Source organism: Staurois parvus, unplaced genomic scaffold (assembly GCF_062004578.1).
Source record: "Staurois parvus isolate SC_StPar_1 unplaced genomic scaffold, SC_StPar_1.0 ptg000002l, whole genome shotgun sequence".
Classification (NCBI taxonomy): domain Eukaryota; kingdom Metazoa; phylum Chordata; class Amphibia; order Anura; family Ranidae; genus Staurois; species Staurois parvus.
In genome coordinates, this window is record NW_028317798.1 from 5,192,425 (window position 1) to 5,211,601 (window position 19,177).

Consider the following 19,177-nt stretch of genomic DNA (forward strand, 5'->3'; position numbering starts at 1 on the left):
CAGGAAAAAAAATCCGTTCTGGTTTGCGCTTTTGAGTAGCTTTCTGCCAGAAAAAAATGCTTAACTTACCTAAACTGGGTACAAAAACGCTCTATATCAGCATTTTTTTCTGCCAAGGGAAATTGTGTTTTTTTTTTTAAGCCCAATGTGCATGAAGTCTAAGGAGGTTTCAAGACAGTTGAAGAATAGAGATACAATGTAAGCTCTTAAGGGGCAACCCCACCCAGGAATTTAAAGATCATTTATGTTCTCTGGTTAAAAAAGGACATAAGAAGAAAATCTTGGACCAAAATGAAGGTAAATATTTGATTCCTAATACATGAAAGGTTCCCAGCTTTTATACCCAAATCCATAAGGATAAAGATCACCCACTGACAGGACGTCCTATCGTAAATGGGATACATCTATGTGTGAATACATAGATGAGTTCCTACAGCCAGTGGTGTCTAAAACTAGAGCGTATCTAAGGGATACCAGACATTTACTGCACCTTCTGAATCAAGTGAGGACTAGATTGCCACAGCAGATGTCAGGTCTTTATATACTATTATCAATCATTTTGATCCCATTGAAGCCATGAGATGGGCACTTGATAGGGAAGGTGTGCTGTGTGGATGACAAAAAAGATATCTTGTTAAATGACTTGATTTATGTCTGGGCCACAATTATTTCTGGTACGCGGGCCACTATTAACAGATCAGAGGAAATGCCATGGGGGCTCGGTTTGCCACTAACTTTGCAAATCTGTAAAATGGCAAAATTGGAAGATGAAATGATTTTTTACCAATAAACCAAGCCAGTTAAACCTGTACCTGAGGTTCATAGATTATATTGTACTGATATGGAAAGGTGACCTTAAAGATTTTTAAAATTTGGTGTAGAAGCTGAATAGGAATAATAAAAAATATTGAATTGTCTTGGAGAATGAGTACACATAAGTTTACATATCTGGATTTGGAGGTGCATAAGGATTCTGAAGCAATCACTACCAAAACTCATTTTAAACCCACTGACAGGAATGCTTACACTCCTTATAACAGTTGTCATCATAGTGTTGGCTTGTTAATATCCCTAAAGGACAGTTGCGTGTCAGGAGAAATTGTTTGAATATTGGTGATTATACCCAGCAAGCTAATATAATTGGGAAAAGGTTTATCACTAAAGGGTGTGAGGAGAGGGTAATCATAGACTATATTAGAAAGGTAGGACAAGTGGACAGTATTTAGAACTTAATTGAGGATAAGAATAGGACCTATAGGAATGTTGATCTTTCTACCGCAATGGTTCTGGAGTTCAATCATCAACATAGGTAGATCATTTAAAAGCATTGGTCCGTTTTAAAAGTCAATAAAATATTGGAAAAAGTACTTTCAAAGGCACCTAAATTCATTTATAAACGTGCCCCCACCCTGTGAAATACTGTATAGTGATTAAATCTGTTGTAGACCCCCCCCCCCCCTGCAAAATATACAATTCTTTGCTCAGAAGGGTTTTTATGCATGTGATAGGTGCTATAGTTGTTGCAGGACCATTGGAAACCTGAAAAAGAGAAGGACTTTCATTTCAGTAGTCACAAAAAACGAATTTGAGATTAGGGACTGTATCACATGTGACACGGAGGGGGGCGTTTATTGTATTAGGTGTCCTTGTGCTATGCAATACATTGGATTCACTAAGTATAAATTATCTAAGAGAATTCAAGAACATGTATACAACATTTCTATTGGGTACAGAAAACATTTTCTTTCTAAGTACTTTAGACAGGTACATACTAAGGATCCAACTGGCCTTCAGTTATGGGGTATAGAGAAGTATAGGAGACATTGGAGGGGTCCGGATAAAATTAAGGTCCTTAACCAGAAAGAAGCTAAGTTGCTTTACCTCTTGAAGGCTTTTGCCCCTTTGGGCTTGAATTTGGACTTTGATTTAAATTGTTTTATAGAGGATTTTTTATTTAAATATTCAGGATCTGGTTATTTAATTATTTAATTATTTAGTGAGTCATATTAAAATAAATAAAATAAAACTTTTTTTTTTTGCTGAGGGTGCTATATACAATTTTACCACTAGATGGTATTGTTTATTTTTATAGTTTTTTATTTTTTTTTTATGTTTCATGTTATTTGTCATGAATTTTTTTAATGGATTTTTTGTCTATTAATAAAACAATTTACTTTGTGTCTGGGTAACTTATGTTAAATGATGGATATCCATGAGAGATATGTGGCAATGTCGAACGCTAACCAGCATGGTGAATGGCTCCATTTAATTTCTGTATCCTGTCAAATTTGGGTACCCGCTCCCCCCTGCCCCCCAAAGGTGCCGATCCTTAATGGAGAGCAGTCCTTAAAGTGGAAATTCCCCTTTTGGGTGGAGCTCCGCTTTAAACTGTTTTTGCCACCAGTTACTCTTGTTTTATATTCACATATTGTGAGGGTGAGGTGAGGGAACTTTTTTTCTTATTTGCTCTTCTGCAAAATGGCTCAGGTAGTAATAGAACTCTATTGGCCTCTATTATTTGTTTCCAGCTTAGCCAAAATGGCCACAGTTACTAAGCAAATAAACAGTGTGCATTTATACCTCTGGATGTCGGCGCTGCTTTTCCTATGATTAAGTCACTGATCATGTGATGCAATGTGTCAGTAGGCACGGTAACGTGACGCCATAATGCCTGGAAGTGTGCATTCAGCAATCTTATACACTACTCCGGGGATATGCATCCTTAACCTCTTCCCATCCACCTATTCTACATAGACGGCAGATGGGAAGCAGCACCAATGCGGGCTAACGTTCCTGTATGTCAGCTCGCATCGATGGCTCCTGCACACCTCACGAAGCATGCACCCCGGAGCCCAGTGATCGGTGTGTCGCCCGGACACAGCAGATCACATTACCGATGTGTTCGGGCGATCACGGGGTGTTTTACCATGTGACTTCTGTGACCAGTCACAGCACTCACAAAGTAAACAATGAACCTGAAAGTAAAAATTGCTTCTCTCTGCTCAGTGTTAGAGCAGAGAGAAGCGGTCCTGCAGTGTGTGAGTGTACAGCAGCCTGTCAGGCTGCTTGTACACTCACACACTGCAGTGCCAGCCACCCCAGTGTCCCTGATCACTGCCCCACATATATAGAACAATAATGTTCTGATCATTGCCATACCAGTGTCCTGATCATCGCCATACCTCAACCCAACACCCTGATCACCGCCATACCTCAACCCAACACCCTGATCACTGCCATTTGCCATACCAGCACCCTGATCACCGCCCTACATCATACCAGCTCCCTGCTCACCGCCATACTCCAACCCAACACCCTGATCATCGCCATACACCATACGAGTGCCCTGATCGCCGCCATACACCATACGAGTGCCCTGATCGCCGCCATACACCATACGAGCACCTGGATCACCGCCCTACACCATACCTGTGCCCTGATCACCGCCCTACACCATACCAGCTCCCTGATCACCGCCATACCCCAACCCAACACCCTGATCATTGCCACACACCATACGAGCACCCTGATCACCGCCCTACAACATACCAGCGCCCTGATCACCTCCCTACACCATAACAGCACCCTGATCACTACCCTACACCATACCAGCACCCTGATCACCTGATATGCCATACCGGCGTCCTGATTATCCGATATGCCATACCAGCGTCCTGATCACCCCATATGCCATACCAGCGTCCAGATCACCCCATATGCAATACCAGCATCCTGATCACCCCATATGCCATAACAACATCCTGATCACTGCCATGCCCCATACCAGCATCCTGATCACCCTATATGCCATACCAACATCCTGATCACTGCCATACCCCATACCAGCATCCTAAACATGGCCATACCCCATACCATCAGCCTGATCACCATCATACCCCATATCAGCGTTCTGATCACTGCCATACCCCATACCAGCGTTTTGATTACTGCCATATTCTATACCAGCATCCTGATCACTGCCATACCCCATACCAGCATCCTGATCACCCCCATAACAGCATCCTGGCTACTGGCATACCAGTGTCCTGATCATCGCCATACCTCATGCTAATGTCCTGATCACTGCCCTACACCATACCAGAGCCCTGATCACCACCCTACACCATACCAGAGCCCTGATCACTGCCCTACACCAAACCAGCGCCCTGATCACCGCCCTACATCATACCAGTGCCTTGATCACCGCCCTACATCACCTTAATCACCGCCATATGCCATACCAGCGTCCAGCATTTTAGGATCTCAACTGATCAATTTTCACAGCCACTCGTTTATCTAAGGTTTTGTTTACCTCTCATAAAAAGAAATCAGATTTGTTTGACAAATATGTGTTAGATTACTTGTGAGCCACTGGAATAATTGACCAATAGTTATCAGAAAAGCTAGCAGGCTCCTGATCACATCCTCATTTATGTGAAATAAAATATAGTTAAATAAGTGGTGCCGCGCTTTTAAAAGAAATATGTTACTGTCTATAACAATTTCACAATTATTTTACATTTTTGTGCAACATATGCGTGAAAAGATTGTTTCTAAACCATATTAAATAATATGAATACACAATATATACTTTATGAAATAGTAATACAAAAGAACAAGATGACCAAAAAACAATATTACTAAAAATGCAAAATGAATTAAAAAGTGTCCAGAAATTGAATAAAAATAGAAATAAACACGAGCAAAAAAATATATATAAAAATAAATGGAAAGAACACAAGTGTTTAATGTCCAAATAGTGATATTAAATGAGTGTCCAAAGAATCTTTGCTTGGGTGTTGTTACTATTATGCGCTCACCTCCTTGTTAGCCTATTGCTAGGCTAACACAGCTGTTAAGGTATTAGGTGTAGATGGGATCCTTTAGAGCTCCCCTGGAAGAAGCCACATGACCCTGTGGCGCAACGCGTTGGGGAGGGGCATTGACGTCACCACGGCAACCCGACTTCTGACACGGCGAGTATAGGCAGTGCTTGTAGACACCCGGAGGAAGCAGGTCATATCCGCACTGAGCGGTTACACTCAGTAACAGCGCATTGTTTTTACCTACATGTGAGTGCATTAAGGAGAGTAATAAATACATTTTTTACAAAACGATAAGGCACCATATATCTTTCTTTCTTCCACAATACGAATGAGGAAATAAGAGAGATAGAAGCATTTCTACCAGCAGTGTAAGGAGGCAGAGATCACCAGTTTCCATCAGAAGCTATCCATCCAGCTAAACCCAGGGGAGCTTTAAAGGATCCCATCTACACCTAATACCTTAACAGCTGTGTTAGCCTAGCAATAGGCTAACAAGGAGGTGAGCGCATAATAGTGTCAACACCCAAGCAAAGATTCTTTGGACACTCATTTAATATCACTATTTGGACATTAAACACTTGTGTTCTTTACATTTATTTTTATTTTTTTTTTTCTCATGTTTGTTTCTATTTGTATTCAATTTCTGGACACTTTTTAATTCATTTTGCATTTTTAGTAATATTGTTTTTTGGTCATCTTGTTCTTTTGTATTACTATTTATTTATTTCATATAGTATATATTGTGTATTCATATTATTTAATATGGTTTAGAAACAGTCTTTTCACGCATATGTTGCACAAAAATGTAAAATAATTGTGAAATTGTTATAGACAGTAACATATTTCTTTTAAAAGCGCGGCACCACTTATTTAACCAGATTTGTTTGACAACTTCTGTCTTTCATGAATCCATGCTGTCTGTTACTTAAAATATTTTTTTTTCTAGCAAGAACTCATCTATGTGGTCTTTTATTAAGCTCTCCAGTTTCTTCCCAACAAAAATAGGCACTGCATTGGCCTTACACCAATCCAGTGGTACAATGCCAGTCATTAAAGAGTCCCTAAAAATTAGAAACAATGGCTTTGAAATTGACAGAGCTCACTTCTTTAAGGACCCGTGGGTGTATGCCATCCAGTCCATGTGCGTTATTCACCTTTATTCTGTCTAAATATTTCTGTATCATATCAATTGTGAGCCATTTTGGATCATCTGGGGCTGTGTCAATACCATAGCCATTTTGGACAAGAGCTCCCCCATGCTCCTTTGTATACACAGAGCTGAAGAAGGTATTTAATACATTTGCCTTCTCTTTCTCCCCAGTCACCCACTCTAGATTATTTTGTAAAGGGTCTACGTGCTCGGACCGAACCTTTTTACTATTAATATATTTGAAAAAAAATTAGGGGGGAGGGAGAATTTGTTCTACTTTCTTTTGCAATCTGTCGTTCGTTTTGAATTTTTGCATCCTTAATTTCCTTTCTATATATTCTGTTATATTCCTTGTAACAATTCAATAATGATAGTGTTCCTTCATTTTTATATTTTTTAAAAGCTCTTTTCTTATTATGCATAGCTTTTTTAATTTTGGACGTAAGCCACATAGATTTAATTATTAGCCTTTTATACTTCTTTCCAATTGGAATATATTTTGCCATATGTTCACATACAGTCTCTTTGAAGAATTCCCATTTCTGTTCTGTGTTCTTGGATTCCAATATTCCCTCCCAATCTAAGTCTTGGAGAGCAGCCCTCAGCCTTGGAAAATTTGCTCTCCTAAACTTAAGCATTTTTATCTTTCCAGTATGTGTTTGTTGTTTACAGCTAACATAAATGAAATCATGTTATGGTCACTGCTACCCAGATGTTCTTTTATACGAACATTAGTAATAAGCTCTGCATGGTTTGAGATTACCAGGTCAAGCAGAGTATCATAACCAGTTGGGGCCTCTATGAACTGTACCATAAAATTGTCTTGTAATAGGTTTATGAATTTTTGCCCTTTAACTGTGTCAGCAGTGCCAATACTTCATTTAATATCAGGGTAGTTAAAATCTTCCATTATTATCACTGTGCCAGCTCTTGCAGCCCTTTCTATATGTGCAAGGAGCTGAGTCCCCACCTCCTCATTAACACTTGGTGGCTTGTAACAAACTCTGATGATTAACTTGGACATCCAATATGCAGTTCCACCCATAATGCTTCAGCCTCATCACACTCTCCATGAACCAGGCCATCTTTTACACTCACTTTGAGATCACTGCTCACATAGAGACAGACCCCTCCATGTTTCCATTTTTCCCTGTTTCGCCAAAAGAGCATAGCCAGGAATATGAATAGCCCAGTCATGTGAGGAACAAAGCCAAGTTTCAGCAATACCAATTAAATCATAGTGTCAGGAATGGGCTCACCTGCCATGTGGGCTGCAGTACCGGTGCTTGCCAGCAGGTGCTTTCAGCAGCCAGGATCTCACTCCTGAATTCAAGCCATCACCTGAGGCTGATTGCAGGAGGTGTATTTAAGCAATACCAGGCCTGCAATCAGTGCCTTGGTGATTTCCCATGTGCCCTGTTATCCTGTATCCTGTCTTCTCCCTGCTTGACTCTGACTCTGCTAGAACTCTGCCTGCACTAACCCTGGCTATTCCTGACCATTCTCCTGCCTGCTTCTGTTGTACCTTATCTGCCCAATTGTTCCTGACCCTGCCTGCCTGACCACTCCACCTCTCCAGCCCTGACTATGCCTGTGTTCCTGTATATATTGATATTAGTTGAAGGTTTGGTTTTTGTTTACTGTGCGTTTTGTATATTTGTGCTCTTAATAAATTTTATTATTATTTCATCATTTCTGAAGTCTGCTGTTCCCTGTGTCAGTCCACACATCTCTGGTCATACCTGGATCTCTGACACATAGTTTGCTTCGTGCACCAAAGTTTCCAACTCACCTATTTTGCTTGGCAGATTTCTGGCATTGGTGAACAACATTATCACATTTTGCTCTTTTGTCTTGCATATCTTTTTTAGTAGTACAAATAGTTCTATAATTTCCAATGGTTGTTTGTAACATGGGGACCTTGTTATTATCTGCCATAGCCCTCCCCACATCTATCTCCATTCTACCCTCCATTATTGTCTGACCCCTAACTGACCTGTCTGCGCCATATAATTCTAGTTCACCCTCCCCCTTCAATCCTAGTTTATACTTCAATATTTTTATTGAAAGATTGGTATACAGTGTTTTACACAGAATTAGAAACAATATTCACCAACATGGTGAGATGGAGTATATAAACATACTCATAGAACATATAATCCCACGAGAAGTAAAGAGAAGAGATATCATTAGTCAATGACATTATATACAGAGAACACCATCTCCACCAGGTAGCAAATGTGACATCAATCATCAAACTTAGGCATTGCCATAGAAATTTACCAAAAGTATAAGAACCAATTCAGGGAAAAGAAAAGAGAAAAGGATTAAGAATAGAAAAATCAGAAAAAGATCTAGGGTAAGGCAGAAAAAATAGGGGAAAAAAAAAAACACAAATCCAGGGGGGAGAGGAGAGAGAAAGAGAGTCAGCTGCAGTACTATTAAGTAATAGAGATATATCTGATCCATGGCTCCCACGTCACCTCAAATCTGGCCACATCATTGTTGACAATGCTTGTAAGTTTATCATTTACCATTATCCAATTAAGTTTTTGTTTAACCCCATCCAATGGGATCAGTGATTGTCTCCAACTTCTAGCTATGGTAATGTGTGCCGCCAATAAGAGGTAAAGAATTAATTTAGTCGATTTTTTGGGAACGTCAGCGGGTAGAAAATGAAATAAGGCCACTTCAGGTGATCTTCGGATATTAACTCCTGTTACCGAATAGATAAAATTAAATATTCGGATACAAAACCTATTCACTACCGGACATTTCCACCAGATATGGAACATAGTGCCTTCTTGTCTACAATTGCGGAAGCAAGTAGGTGATACAAAAGAGTACATTTTAGCAAGGCGCATATGAACCAGATACCAACGAAGTAGCGTTTTATAATTGGATTCGATAAGAACAGTATTAATCGAGATCTTTGATAAAGTATGGGCCACATCTTGCCAAGTATCCAGGTCTAATGAGCTATTCAAATCCCGTTCCCATTGAATCATATAAGATAATTTAGTGAGTGGATCAGCAAGGGAAGCATAGACAATAGACAAACGACCCTTCATCATCCCAGTTGCCCAACAGGAGACCTCTAAAGGACTGAGTGTGCAAGGTTCTATGATTAATTTGAGTTTGCTATTGATAAATGAGATAATTTGATAATAATGAAACAATTCCCCAGGAGGCATCTGATACTTTGTCAAGAAACATTGGAGAGAACGGGGATGAAGCCCATCCAGGTAGTCTCCAATACGCAGTAACCCCTTATTTATCCACCATTGAAACACCGACGGTGATAAGCCAGGAATAAACTCGGGATTGCAAAAGACTGGAGCTAGTGGAGTATGTGGGGAGAAGAAAGGTTTGCGAGCTCGCCATCTGTCCCACACCGTCAACGAATAGGACAATGTAGGACACAGAACAGGAGGACGCAATCGACTGGGAAGCCACATAAGAGCCCCAATAGCGTAAGGATGGCAAGATAAGTCCTCAATGCCAGGCCACTGGGGGACGTAACCCCTGGCCGTAGTGCAAGATAACTGTGCTATTTGAGCCGCCTGAAAATAGGCCAAAAGTTTAGGAAGTCCCAAACCGCCATGCTTCTTTAGGGAGAATAAGGTTGGCTGGTTAACCCTAGGACGTTTTCCCCTCCAAATGAATCTAGAGACTGCTGCTTGTAATAGTAACAGGTCCCGTTTGGGAACCATGATCGGTAACGTCCTAAAGTAGTACAATAATCTCAGCAAAAAGGTCATTTTATTAGAATTAATTCTGCCAAACCAGGAAAGTGGAAGATCCTACCATTCTAGTAAGTCAGATTTGAGTTGTTTAAAGATTGGAAGATAATTGGTCCTATATAACGATGAAATAGATTTTGTGATATGGATCCCCAAATAAGGGAGAGAACGAGAAGCCCACTGGAAGTCAAATTTATCCTGGAGGTGACGAACCTCCGAGTCAGGTAACAAAATATTTAGGGCAATTGTTTTAGAGGAATTAAGCATAAGACCAGAGGCCTCAGAGAAACAATGAAACAGGTGCAGGAGACCGGGTAAAGAGATCTGAGGATAAGATACAGTGGGGATCGAAAGTTTGGGCACCCCAGCTAAAAATTTGTATTAATGTGCATAAAGAAGCCAAGGAAAGATGGAAAAATCTCCAAAAGGCATCAAATTACAGATTAGACATTCTTATAATATGTCAACAAAAGTTAGATTTTATTTCCATCATTTACACTTTCAAAATAACAGAAAACAAAAAAATGGCTCCTGCAAAAGTTTGGGCACCCTGCAGAGTTAATATCTTGTACTGCTGTCAATATCCTCTGTTCGGAATGTAATTAAGAAATGGCAGTCATCAGGAACAGTGGAAGTTAAAGCAAGATCTGGAAGACCAAGAAAAATATCAGACAGAACAGCTCGCAGGATTGTGAGAAAAACAATTCAAAACCCACGTTTGACTGCACGATCCCTCCAGAAAGATCTGGCAGACACTGGAGTTGTGGTGCACTATTCCACTATAAAGAGATACTTGTACAAATATGGTCTTCATGGAAGAGTCATCAGAAGAAAACCTCTTCTACGTCCTCACCACAAAAATCATCGTTTGAACTTTGCAAATGAACATATAGACAAACCTGATGCATTTTGGAAACAAGTTCTGTGGACCGATGAGGTTAAAATTGAACTTTTTGGCCGGAATGAGCAAAGGTACGTTTGGAGAAGAAGGGGCACAGAATTTAATGAAAAGAACCTCTGTCCAACTGTTAAGCATGGGGTTGGATCAATCATGCTTTGGGGTTGTGTTGCAGCCAGTGGCACAGGGAACATCTCACGAGTAGAAGGAAAAATGGATTCAATAAAATTTCAGCAAATTTTGGATGGTAACTTGATGCCATCTGTGAAAAAGCTGAAGTTAAAGAGAGGATGGCTTCTACAAATCGATAATGATCCTAAACACACCTCGAAATCCACGGGGGATTACATCAAGAGGCGTAAACTGAAGGTTTTGCCATGGCCTTCACAATCTCCTGACCTCAACATAATTGAAAATCTATGGATAGACCTTAAAAGAGCAGTGTGCGACAGACAGCCAAGAAATCTCAAAGAACTGGAAGACTTTTGTAAGGAAGAATGGGCAAAGATACCTCAAACAAGAATTGAAAGACTTGGCTGGCTACAAAAAGCGTTTACAAGCTGTGATACTTGCCAAAGGGGGCAGTACAAGATATTAACTCTGCAGGGTGCCCAAACTTTTGCAGGCGCCATTTTTTTGTTTTCTGTTATTTTGAAAGTGTAAATGATGGAAATAAAATCTAACTTTTATTGACATATTATAAGAATGTCTAATCTGTAATTTGATGCCTTTTGGAGATTTTTCCATCTTTCCTTGGCTTCTTTATGCACATTAATACAAATTTTTAGCTGGGGTGCCCAAACTTTCGATCCCCACTGTATATACATAAGGACATCATCAGCAAATAGGGCGCATTTATGGTCCTGTTGGCCGCAGTGAATGCCTGAGATGGTGGGATCAGAATGGATAGCAATCGCAAGTGGTTCCATTGCCAAAGCAAACAATAGTGGAGAAAGAGGACATCCTTGTCTAGTTCCTTGCTTTATCAAAAGGGAGGCTGATTTATATCCGCGAATGGAGACCTGAGCTGACGGGTTAGAATATAGGGCTCGTAATAATTTTGTAAAATAAGGACCAAAACCAAACCTATCTAACATCTGAAATAAATAATCCTAGGATAGACTATCAAACGCTTTATGAATATCTAATGATAACAATAGGATATCCCTCTGTGAGGATTTCTCCCAATTGGATTGTACTGCTGACAGCAGGGCTAAAGTCCGACGAATTTGGTCCGAAGTTTGTCGACCGCTTATGAATCCTGACTGATCATCATGAATATACAGGGCCAAAAATTTATGGAGGTGTAAGGCCAGGATTTTAGTAAGAATCTTTAGGTCACAATTAATTAAGTAGATAGGCCAATAATTAGAGACCGCAGAAGCGTCCTTGAGGGGTTTGGGGATGACACTGATAAATGCCTTGTTTTCGTCAGGGAGCACCAGTCCCCCATCCCATAGATAATTAAAATAAAGAGCCATATGGGGAATCAAGATATCAGGAAAAACTTTATAATAGTTATGAGGAAGACCATCTGGCCCTGGGGCTTTGAGGGGCAAGAGATTTCAAAGCATTCCTAATTTTTTCACATGAAATAGGCCGTTCCATAGACTCCCTATGGGTTTCCTGGAGAGAGGGGAGAGGAACAGAGCTCAAAAAAGTGTCGATAGGCGAGGAAGTAGCTCCTTGAGGCAAGCTATAGAGTTCAGTGTAAAAAGAATGAAACTTTTGAGGATCTTACCAGGATCTTGAGACAACGTTCCATTATTCAATCTGAGTTTAGGGAGAGCTGTTTGGGAACGTCTAGGAGTCAACTTACGTGCCAATAAGGTGCCAGGTCTATTCCTCCAAGTAAAAAATTTATGGTTAGACCATCGGAGCTGTTTGTCAGCAGTGGTAGTAAGACATAGATGTAATTCCAGTCGAGCCTGATCGAGTTTAAGCAGCAAGTCCGGGCTGGGGTTTTTCTTATGCTGGGCAACCAAGTCAGTATATGATTGAGTTTTGATGGCTAGTAAGTCGTTTCAGGCTCTTTTAATTCGTGAGGAGAGTTGAATAATAAACCCCCTAACTGAAGCAGTGAGGAGTCTGGGAAGTGAGTGGGTATGAAGAAATATATGGTCAATGCGAGAATAACAATTATGGGCCCTAGAATAATGGGAGTAATCTCGAGAAGTTGGGTTAGCTTCTCTCCAAGCATCGACCAGGTCATAACGTAACAATAGCTGGGCTAACTTACGGCTCTGTCTAGGAGGGGGCTGAAGCACAGCGGTTCGGGGACGATCCAAAATCTGATCCAACGCCAAATTAGAGTCACCGGCCCGAATAACATCGCCTTCGAATTCCTTAGCCTTAGAGCTAAGCAAAGATTGAAAAAATTCCACCTGATTGGTATTTGGAGTGTAGTAGATTAGGAAAGTGAGTAAGTGTCCCCCCTAAGTGACCTTACACCAGAAGATACCGTCCCTCCCTGTCCCGGATGATTTTGGATTCGGCAAATGACAGATGGCGAGACAAGCAAAGGACAACCCCCCGTTTTTTCTCTGCAGCATTTGCAAAATAACAGACAGGATAGTCTTTAGGAACATATTGTGGGGAGAATGAAGAGGGAAAGTTGCAAAGCAACTATATCCGCCCCAAAAGAGCGGTATGTATTAAAGGCCTTTATACGTTTAGAGGGGGAATTGAGCCCCTGAACATTGTGAGAGAGTAGACGAACAGTTCCTCTAGTAGATCGTTGGGAAGACATAATCGACAACTAAGGAACTATATAAGCTGGGAACCACCCTCCCTTGGGGCAAGAAAATGGCCCGATGAATCCAGATATGCAGACAGCTGACCCTGGGTAAAAAAAAAAAAAGAAGGGTCGGAGGAGGAAAAAGAGAGAGAAAAAAAGAGACATTCGGAATAAAGAAAAAATCCTCGTGTCAAGTAAGACCAGTGGTAGTATACAAAATAATATAGTATAAGCAAATCAAACTACGTACCAGTAATAGCAGAGCTATAGCCCTGCAATGGAATGGTTCTACCCAGAGAAAACAACTCAGGGAAGAGTCTTCCAATCGAGGAGGGCGCATAGACACTCCCCGGCACCAACAACAACAATAACCCATCAATAACATATCAAATAGTAATATAGAAAAAAAGAAAATAATCGAACCCTCACATACTGTTATCAGTGGGTGGATGTGATGTAACCCCAAGATCCCCCCCCCCCCACCAATCCTCCCACAACATCACAGCGGCGGTGGCCAATGATCCCAAGGAGCCACGGAGAAGCCACCACCTATCAGGAAATCACCTAAAAAAAAATAACCCATAAAAGGATATGTTAATTCAAGAAGTCTTCCCAGGTGATTTCCGTGACCCCGTCCTCCTAGACTTTGGAGCAGTCCATAATGGTGAAAGCAGTCGAGATGCCGATCTTGATGGGGAGTGGGATGTAGGACTGTGGGAGATAATACCCAGTTGAAGCAGCAAAGCCTCGCCATCCTGGAATGTGGAGAACCCATAAGGCTTGCCATTAAAATTAAATTGTAGGCGAAAAGGGTAGGTCCATCGATACCAGATATCCTTCTGCACTAGGTGGGAAAGTAGAGGCTTAAGAGATCGCCGTTTCTGGATAGTGGTCGGAGAGACATCTGCAAAAATTTGTATCTTATGTCCCCCAAACTCCAGGTCCGGAGTCTCCCTACTATACTTCATAATCACTTCCTTGATCTGGAAAAAGTGAGGCTTTTACAATGATATCCCTGGGAGGCCCACCTTGTCTAGGGGGGATCAATGCTCTATGAATATGATCTATTTCAGTGTGAAGATCATCAATATCGGGTAATGCAGACCGCATGAGGGTTTGTGCGCAGCTAGTAAGCTCTTTAACTGACTCAGGGAGTCCTCGAATGCGGAAATTGTAGCGCCTAGCCTGATTTTCCTAATCATCAATTTTAGAGTAATCTTCCTCCAAGCGGTCTTGCAAGTCGGTAATCATATTGGTATTTTGGGATACACTATTGACTGTTGCATCAACTTTATACTCAATACTGTCCAGGCGTTGGCCGAAATCCTGAAAATCCTGTTTAAGGTCAGCCGCCAATTTTGACGTAGCTCTATCCAGTTCGCGTTGCAGTAAATCAGCGAACCGAGCTATTAAGGTTGCATCACCTGAGTATTGTGGTGGATCTGGAAGGATTGTTGGCGAGTGAGCAGGGCTGTCATTCTCAGGTTTTGGGCCGCTATTCTGGCTGGAAAAGATGGTTGCTATCTCACTACTCAGTGGTGAGGAGGCAGGGGAATCATGGCCTAGTAAGCAGGCCGAAGCCTGGGACTCGAGCAGTGCTGGACTGGAAGGTGACTGGGGGGGTCCGCAGAGAGTCACTCACCCAAGAAGACGAGGCTGCCGTGGTCCTGTCCTGGCCAGTGGAGGATGTGGAGCTTGATTCCCCCCTCTGGGAGAGAGGTGCTGCTGTATGGGAAGCAGAGGAGATGGTAGGGGCAGCAGGTGCCGATCCAAGTGCCATCTTGGATCCTCCCTTCCCCGCAGGGATCGTTAACTGAGAGCCTCCAAGGCTCTTCCCTGCTCTTTTCCCTTACATATTTCAGGGGCCCCGAGATCCGGTCCGGGGAGAGTCCTGGGAGCTACTGGGGTTCGGTGCCCGTGTATGGGTTATAATTGGCGCCTGCGGTCTGCAGAGCTAGTGCCGGGACATGTGATCTGGCCGGCCGTGCATGCGCACTCCTCAATCCTAGTTTAAATACACCTCCAGCCTTCCCATAAACTTCTCCCCAAGCACAGCAGACCCCCTTCTATTTAGGTGCAAACCATCTTTAGTATATAGATTATACCCCTATGAAAAGTCAGCACTCTAGAAACTCAAATCCTTCCCTCATTCACCAAGTCTTTAGCCATGCATTCAGTTCTCTAATCTTCCACTGTCTTTCCTGAGTTGTGCATGGCACAGGCAATATTTCAGAGAATATCGCATTGAAGGTCCTTCCCTTCCACTTGCTGCCTAGTTTAAATTTATTTTTAAGGAGCCTCAACATTCCATTAATTCTGCCATTGGTTCCAGCATGGACCAAGACAGCTGGGTCATGCCCAGCCCCTCCCAGTAATTTATCAACTCGGTCCACCACATGCCGAAACCTAGCACCAGGGAGACAGCAAACCATTCACTTGAGGTGATCCTAGTGACAAATGATTCTATCTGTCCTTCTGATTATGGAATGCCCTATTACCATCAACTGTCTAGGCCTTCCTGCACTATCCTCACTACCCACACTAGATGGGCTGCTCTCCCAGCTGTTACGGGTAGCAGTGACATCCAGGGCTGCCACCTCTGTGCTTGCCACCTCCACATCTTCATTCAACTTGGCAAATTTGTTTTGGTGCTCAAACACAGGACTGGCCTTCGTTTTCTGTGAGCCCCTACCACTCCCCCTAGCTACAGTAACCCATCTTCCTACCTGATAATCCTGACTTTCCCCTCCGCTCTCCAAATCAACCCCACTTACCACCTGCTCAGTGAGCAGAAGGCTCCTTTCAAGGTTGTCCTTTCTGCTCAGTGTTGCTACTTGCTCCTCCATATCTCTTATGTGAGCTTTTAGGAGTTTCAGGCTAATTTTTAGCAGGGGATTTGGGGGAAGAATTGTGTACTGGGGGTGGGGGAGGGGGTTTGGGGAAAGGTCATTTTTGGATGTAAACTGGCTTGTTATAAGATATGCATGACAAAACCCTGCACTCTGTACAGTGCACACGTCTGAACTCTGCATTCTGTGTGTTATGCAATCCTGGTTTTATTTAATCATGCCCTTTTAAGACTTTCCCACTGTGCGTACCTTGGCCACAGCTGCCCTATGATGCAGCACGCATACAACAGCACACTCCACTGCTGGAGTTGGCCAGTTGGGGGGCCAGTTGGGGGGCTAGTTCTTTCACCTATTCTCTGAGAAAAAAAGCCTTGAGTATAAGTACCTGATTTTGACCTGGTATCAGCTTTTTGCAACCTCTTATACAACAGAGATCAAACTAAGAGAAGGAGTAACTGCAAAATTAACAAGTTAACTCTGCTGTAGTGTTTTTATATTCACAAAGGTGTGCCTTTTACAGTGTTTTAAGAATAGTATGAGACTTTTAATCACTGTGTGATAAATATAATCATGATTCTTCCCTTCCTTGCTTTACAGGTTTCTGCATTGAAAAACAGACTTAGAAAGGTCTCCACAACTACAGGGGATGGAGTGGCACGAGCTTTCCTCAAGGCCCAGGCTTCTTTGTTTGGGAGCTATAGAAGTGCACTGAAAATTGAGCCGGTAAGTGCATATTGTTTTCTTGTAACTTCTTCCAGACCTGAGCAGTTTTTGCTTTTCAGTATTGGATTTGTTTTTTAAAGTGGTACACCAAGCAAAATGTTGAAAGTGAAGCTGAAAAACATATTTGTAAACTTCAACATAATTTGTAATTCTGTTCAGGCAGCCTTGTGACCAACTTTCACCTGCATAGCCTTTTTTGGTTCTGCAATTTCTTGTGTAAATGTTATACTTCTACTCTGCTCTTAGGACAATGCAGAGCATACTTTGGGCTTTTGAGCATGTATAGTATGCAAAATCGTTTTTGTTTTGTTTTTTTTTTACATTTTTTATTCATGCTTTTAACAAAACTTACATGCAAACTACTGACCACTGTGGTCAGTGTGCAGAGAGGAATCTGCTTGGCACAGGACCTGGAAGTTCACAGCAATTACTGTAAAGATTGCAGCTATCACTGTTGTAGCACCAACTACTAGAGTGATTGTCAGCTTCCACAGTGGTCTCTCAGGTATGAGATAATGCATACTTAACACTGGTTCAACCGAGACCACGGGTGTCAAACTGGCGGCCCTCCAGCTGTTGCCAAACTACAAGTCCTATGAGGCATTGCAAGATTTACAGTTACAAGCATGACAAAAAAAAGAGGCATGATGGAACTTGTAGTTTGGCAACACCTGGAGGGCTGCCAGTTTGACTCCCCTGACCTAGACCAACTGATGCATAGGTTCCATAGCTAGAAATCCCGTATTGATTTTTATTTCAAGTAATATGACAAGCAGTATTTATCAAACACACTTCTGTATGAAGTTGTCTAGTTTTGGGGGGTTGGGGAAATAGCTCCATGTGATTTTGCTCACACTAGTGTAGCCGTAATGCCGTAATGTTTATTGGAAGGCTATGTTTTGTTGAAAATCAGAACCTCCTTGTTGTTATAAAAATATCAATAACTATTGAATTCTTTATTTAAAGTGAAATTAAAGGAGATCTTCAGTCACAGCATACACTTTCATTATATAACATCAGCATTCCACTAGCAATAAAAACAATTGTTATTTTTGATAATCCTGTCCTTTGTTGTTTGCTTTCAATTTCTAAGTACCACATATTCCATGATACCTTGCTACCTGCAATCAGTTATTCCTGTACTGATTCCTCCTCCTGGAATTTCTTCTCACTGCACCTCTGTAGTTCAGAAGGCAGGCTCTGTCAAATCTGTGATACAGCAGGTTCTACTCACAGGGCATGTTGTATATGCGTCATGGAATTCAAGAAAGTAAATGTGTGGGTATCTTCATAAAGTAAGTTTACAAACTTCAAGATCATTCAGATTACAGTAGATAAGTGCTTAGCACTCCCCCCTGGCAGCTCTAGGGCCATCGGTTCAAATCCCAACCATGACACTACCTACATGGAGTTTGCATGTTTTATTTGTGCCTGCGTGTGTTCCCTCCGGGTACTCCAGTTTCCCCCCACACTCCAAAGACATGCTGGTAGATTAATTGGCTCCTGTCTAAATTGGACCTAGTATGTGTATGTATGAATGTGAGTTAGGGACCTTAGATTGTACGCTGCTTGAGGGCAAGGACTGATGTGAATGTACAATACATATGTAAAGCAGTGTGTAAACGGACCGTGCTATATAAGTACTGTAATAAATTAATAGGAGTAGGCTAGAAATAATTATGTGCAAGTATTCACAACATATTTGTACATTATTGCACACTTACTGCCAAAGTACCTTTCTCTAGTTATGTGACAGCTGTAATCTCCTTCCTCATCACTACTGACATCCTCACCCTCTCTTCTCCTGGGTTCAGCATTTTCAGCCACCTTGATTATTCAGCTTGGGAGGTGAGTTATTTCATTTTAACACCCAAGAAATGCCAAGAACATGCATTTAGCTGCACATGCACAGTTCATTGTACATTTACTAGAAATTTGCTACCAGGCAAGGCAGAAGCCTTTGGCTAAAGAGACATATATATTATCTTCTGCAATAAAAGTCTACCTGCTAAAAATGCTATGTAGTTTTATTTAAAAAAATACTTTCTGTTTGATGTAGAAGCAAGTGGTAAGTACAAATATAGAAGATATTGCTCACACTATCCCACAACACATAAACATAAGCAGCATATTTTTCCTCTGTGTTTTCAAATACTTCTATCATCTATGGAAATAGTCTATTAGCTTCAGATCCAGAAAAGTGGCTATATACCTTTTAACTGTAGCAGCGTGCATTGCATTTATAGCTGCA

At 41.6% G+C, this 19,177-nt stretch overlaps 1 protein-coding gene across 1 annotated transcript in view; it reads left to right on the forward strand.

Moving 5' to 3' along the window:
• Positions 1–19,177, forward strand: part of DENND1A (DENN domain containing 1A) — a gene marked incomplete at its 3' end in the record, with an annotated part of 1,241,355 nt that overhangs the window by 790,685 nt on the left and 431,493 nt on the right. The window contains exon 13 of the mRNA XM_089664905.1: positions 16,801–16,926. Within this exon, the coding sequence (XP_089521031.1) occupies positions 16,801–16,926 (126 nt within the window). The remainder of the gene's footprint in view (positions 1–16,800; positions 16,927–19,177) is intronic.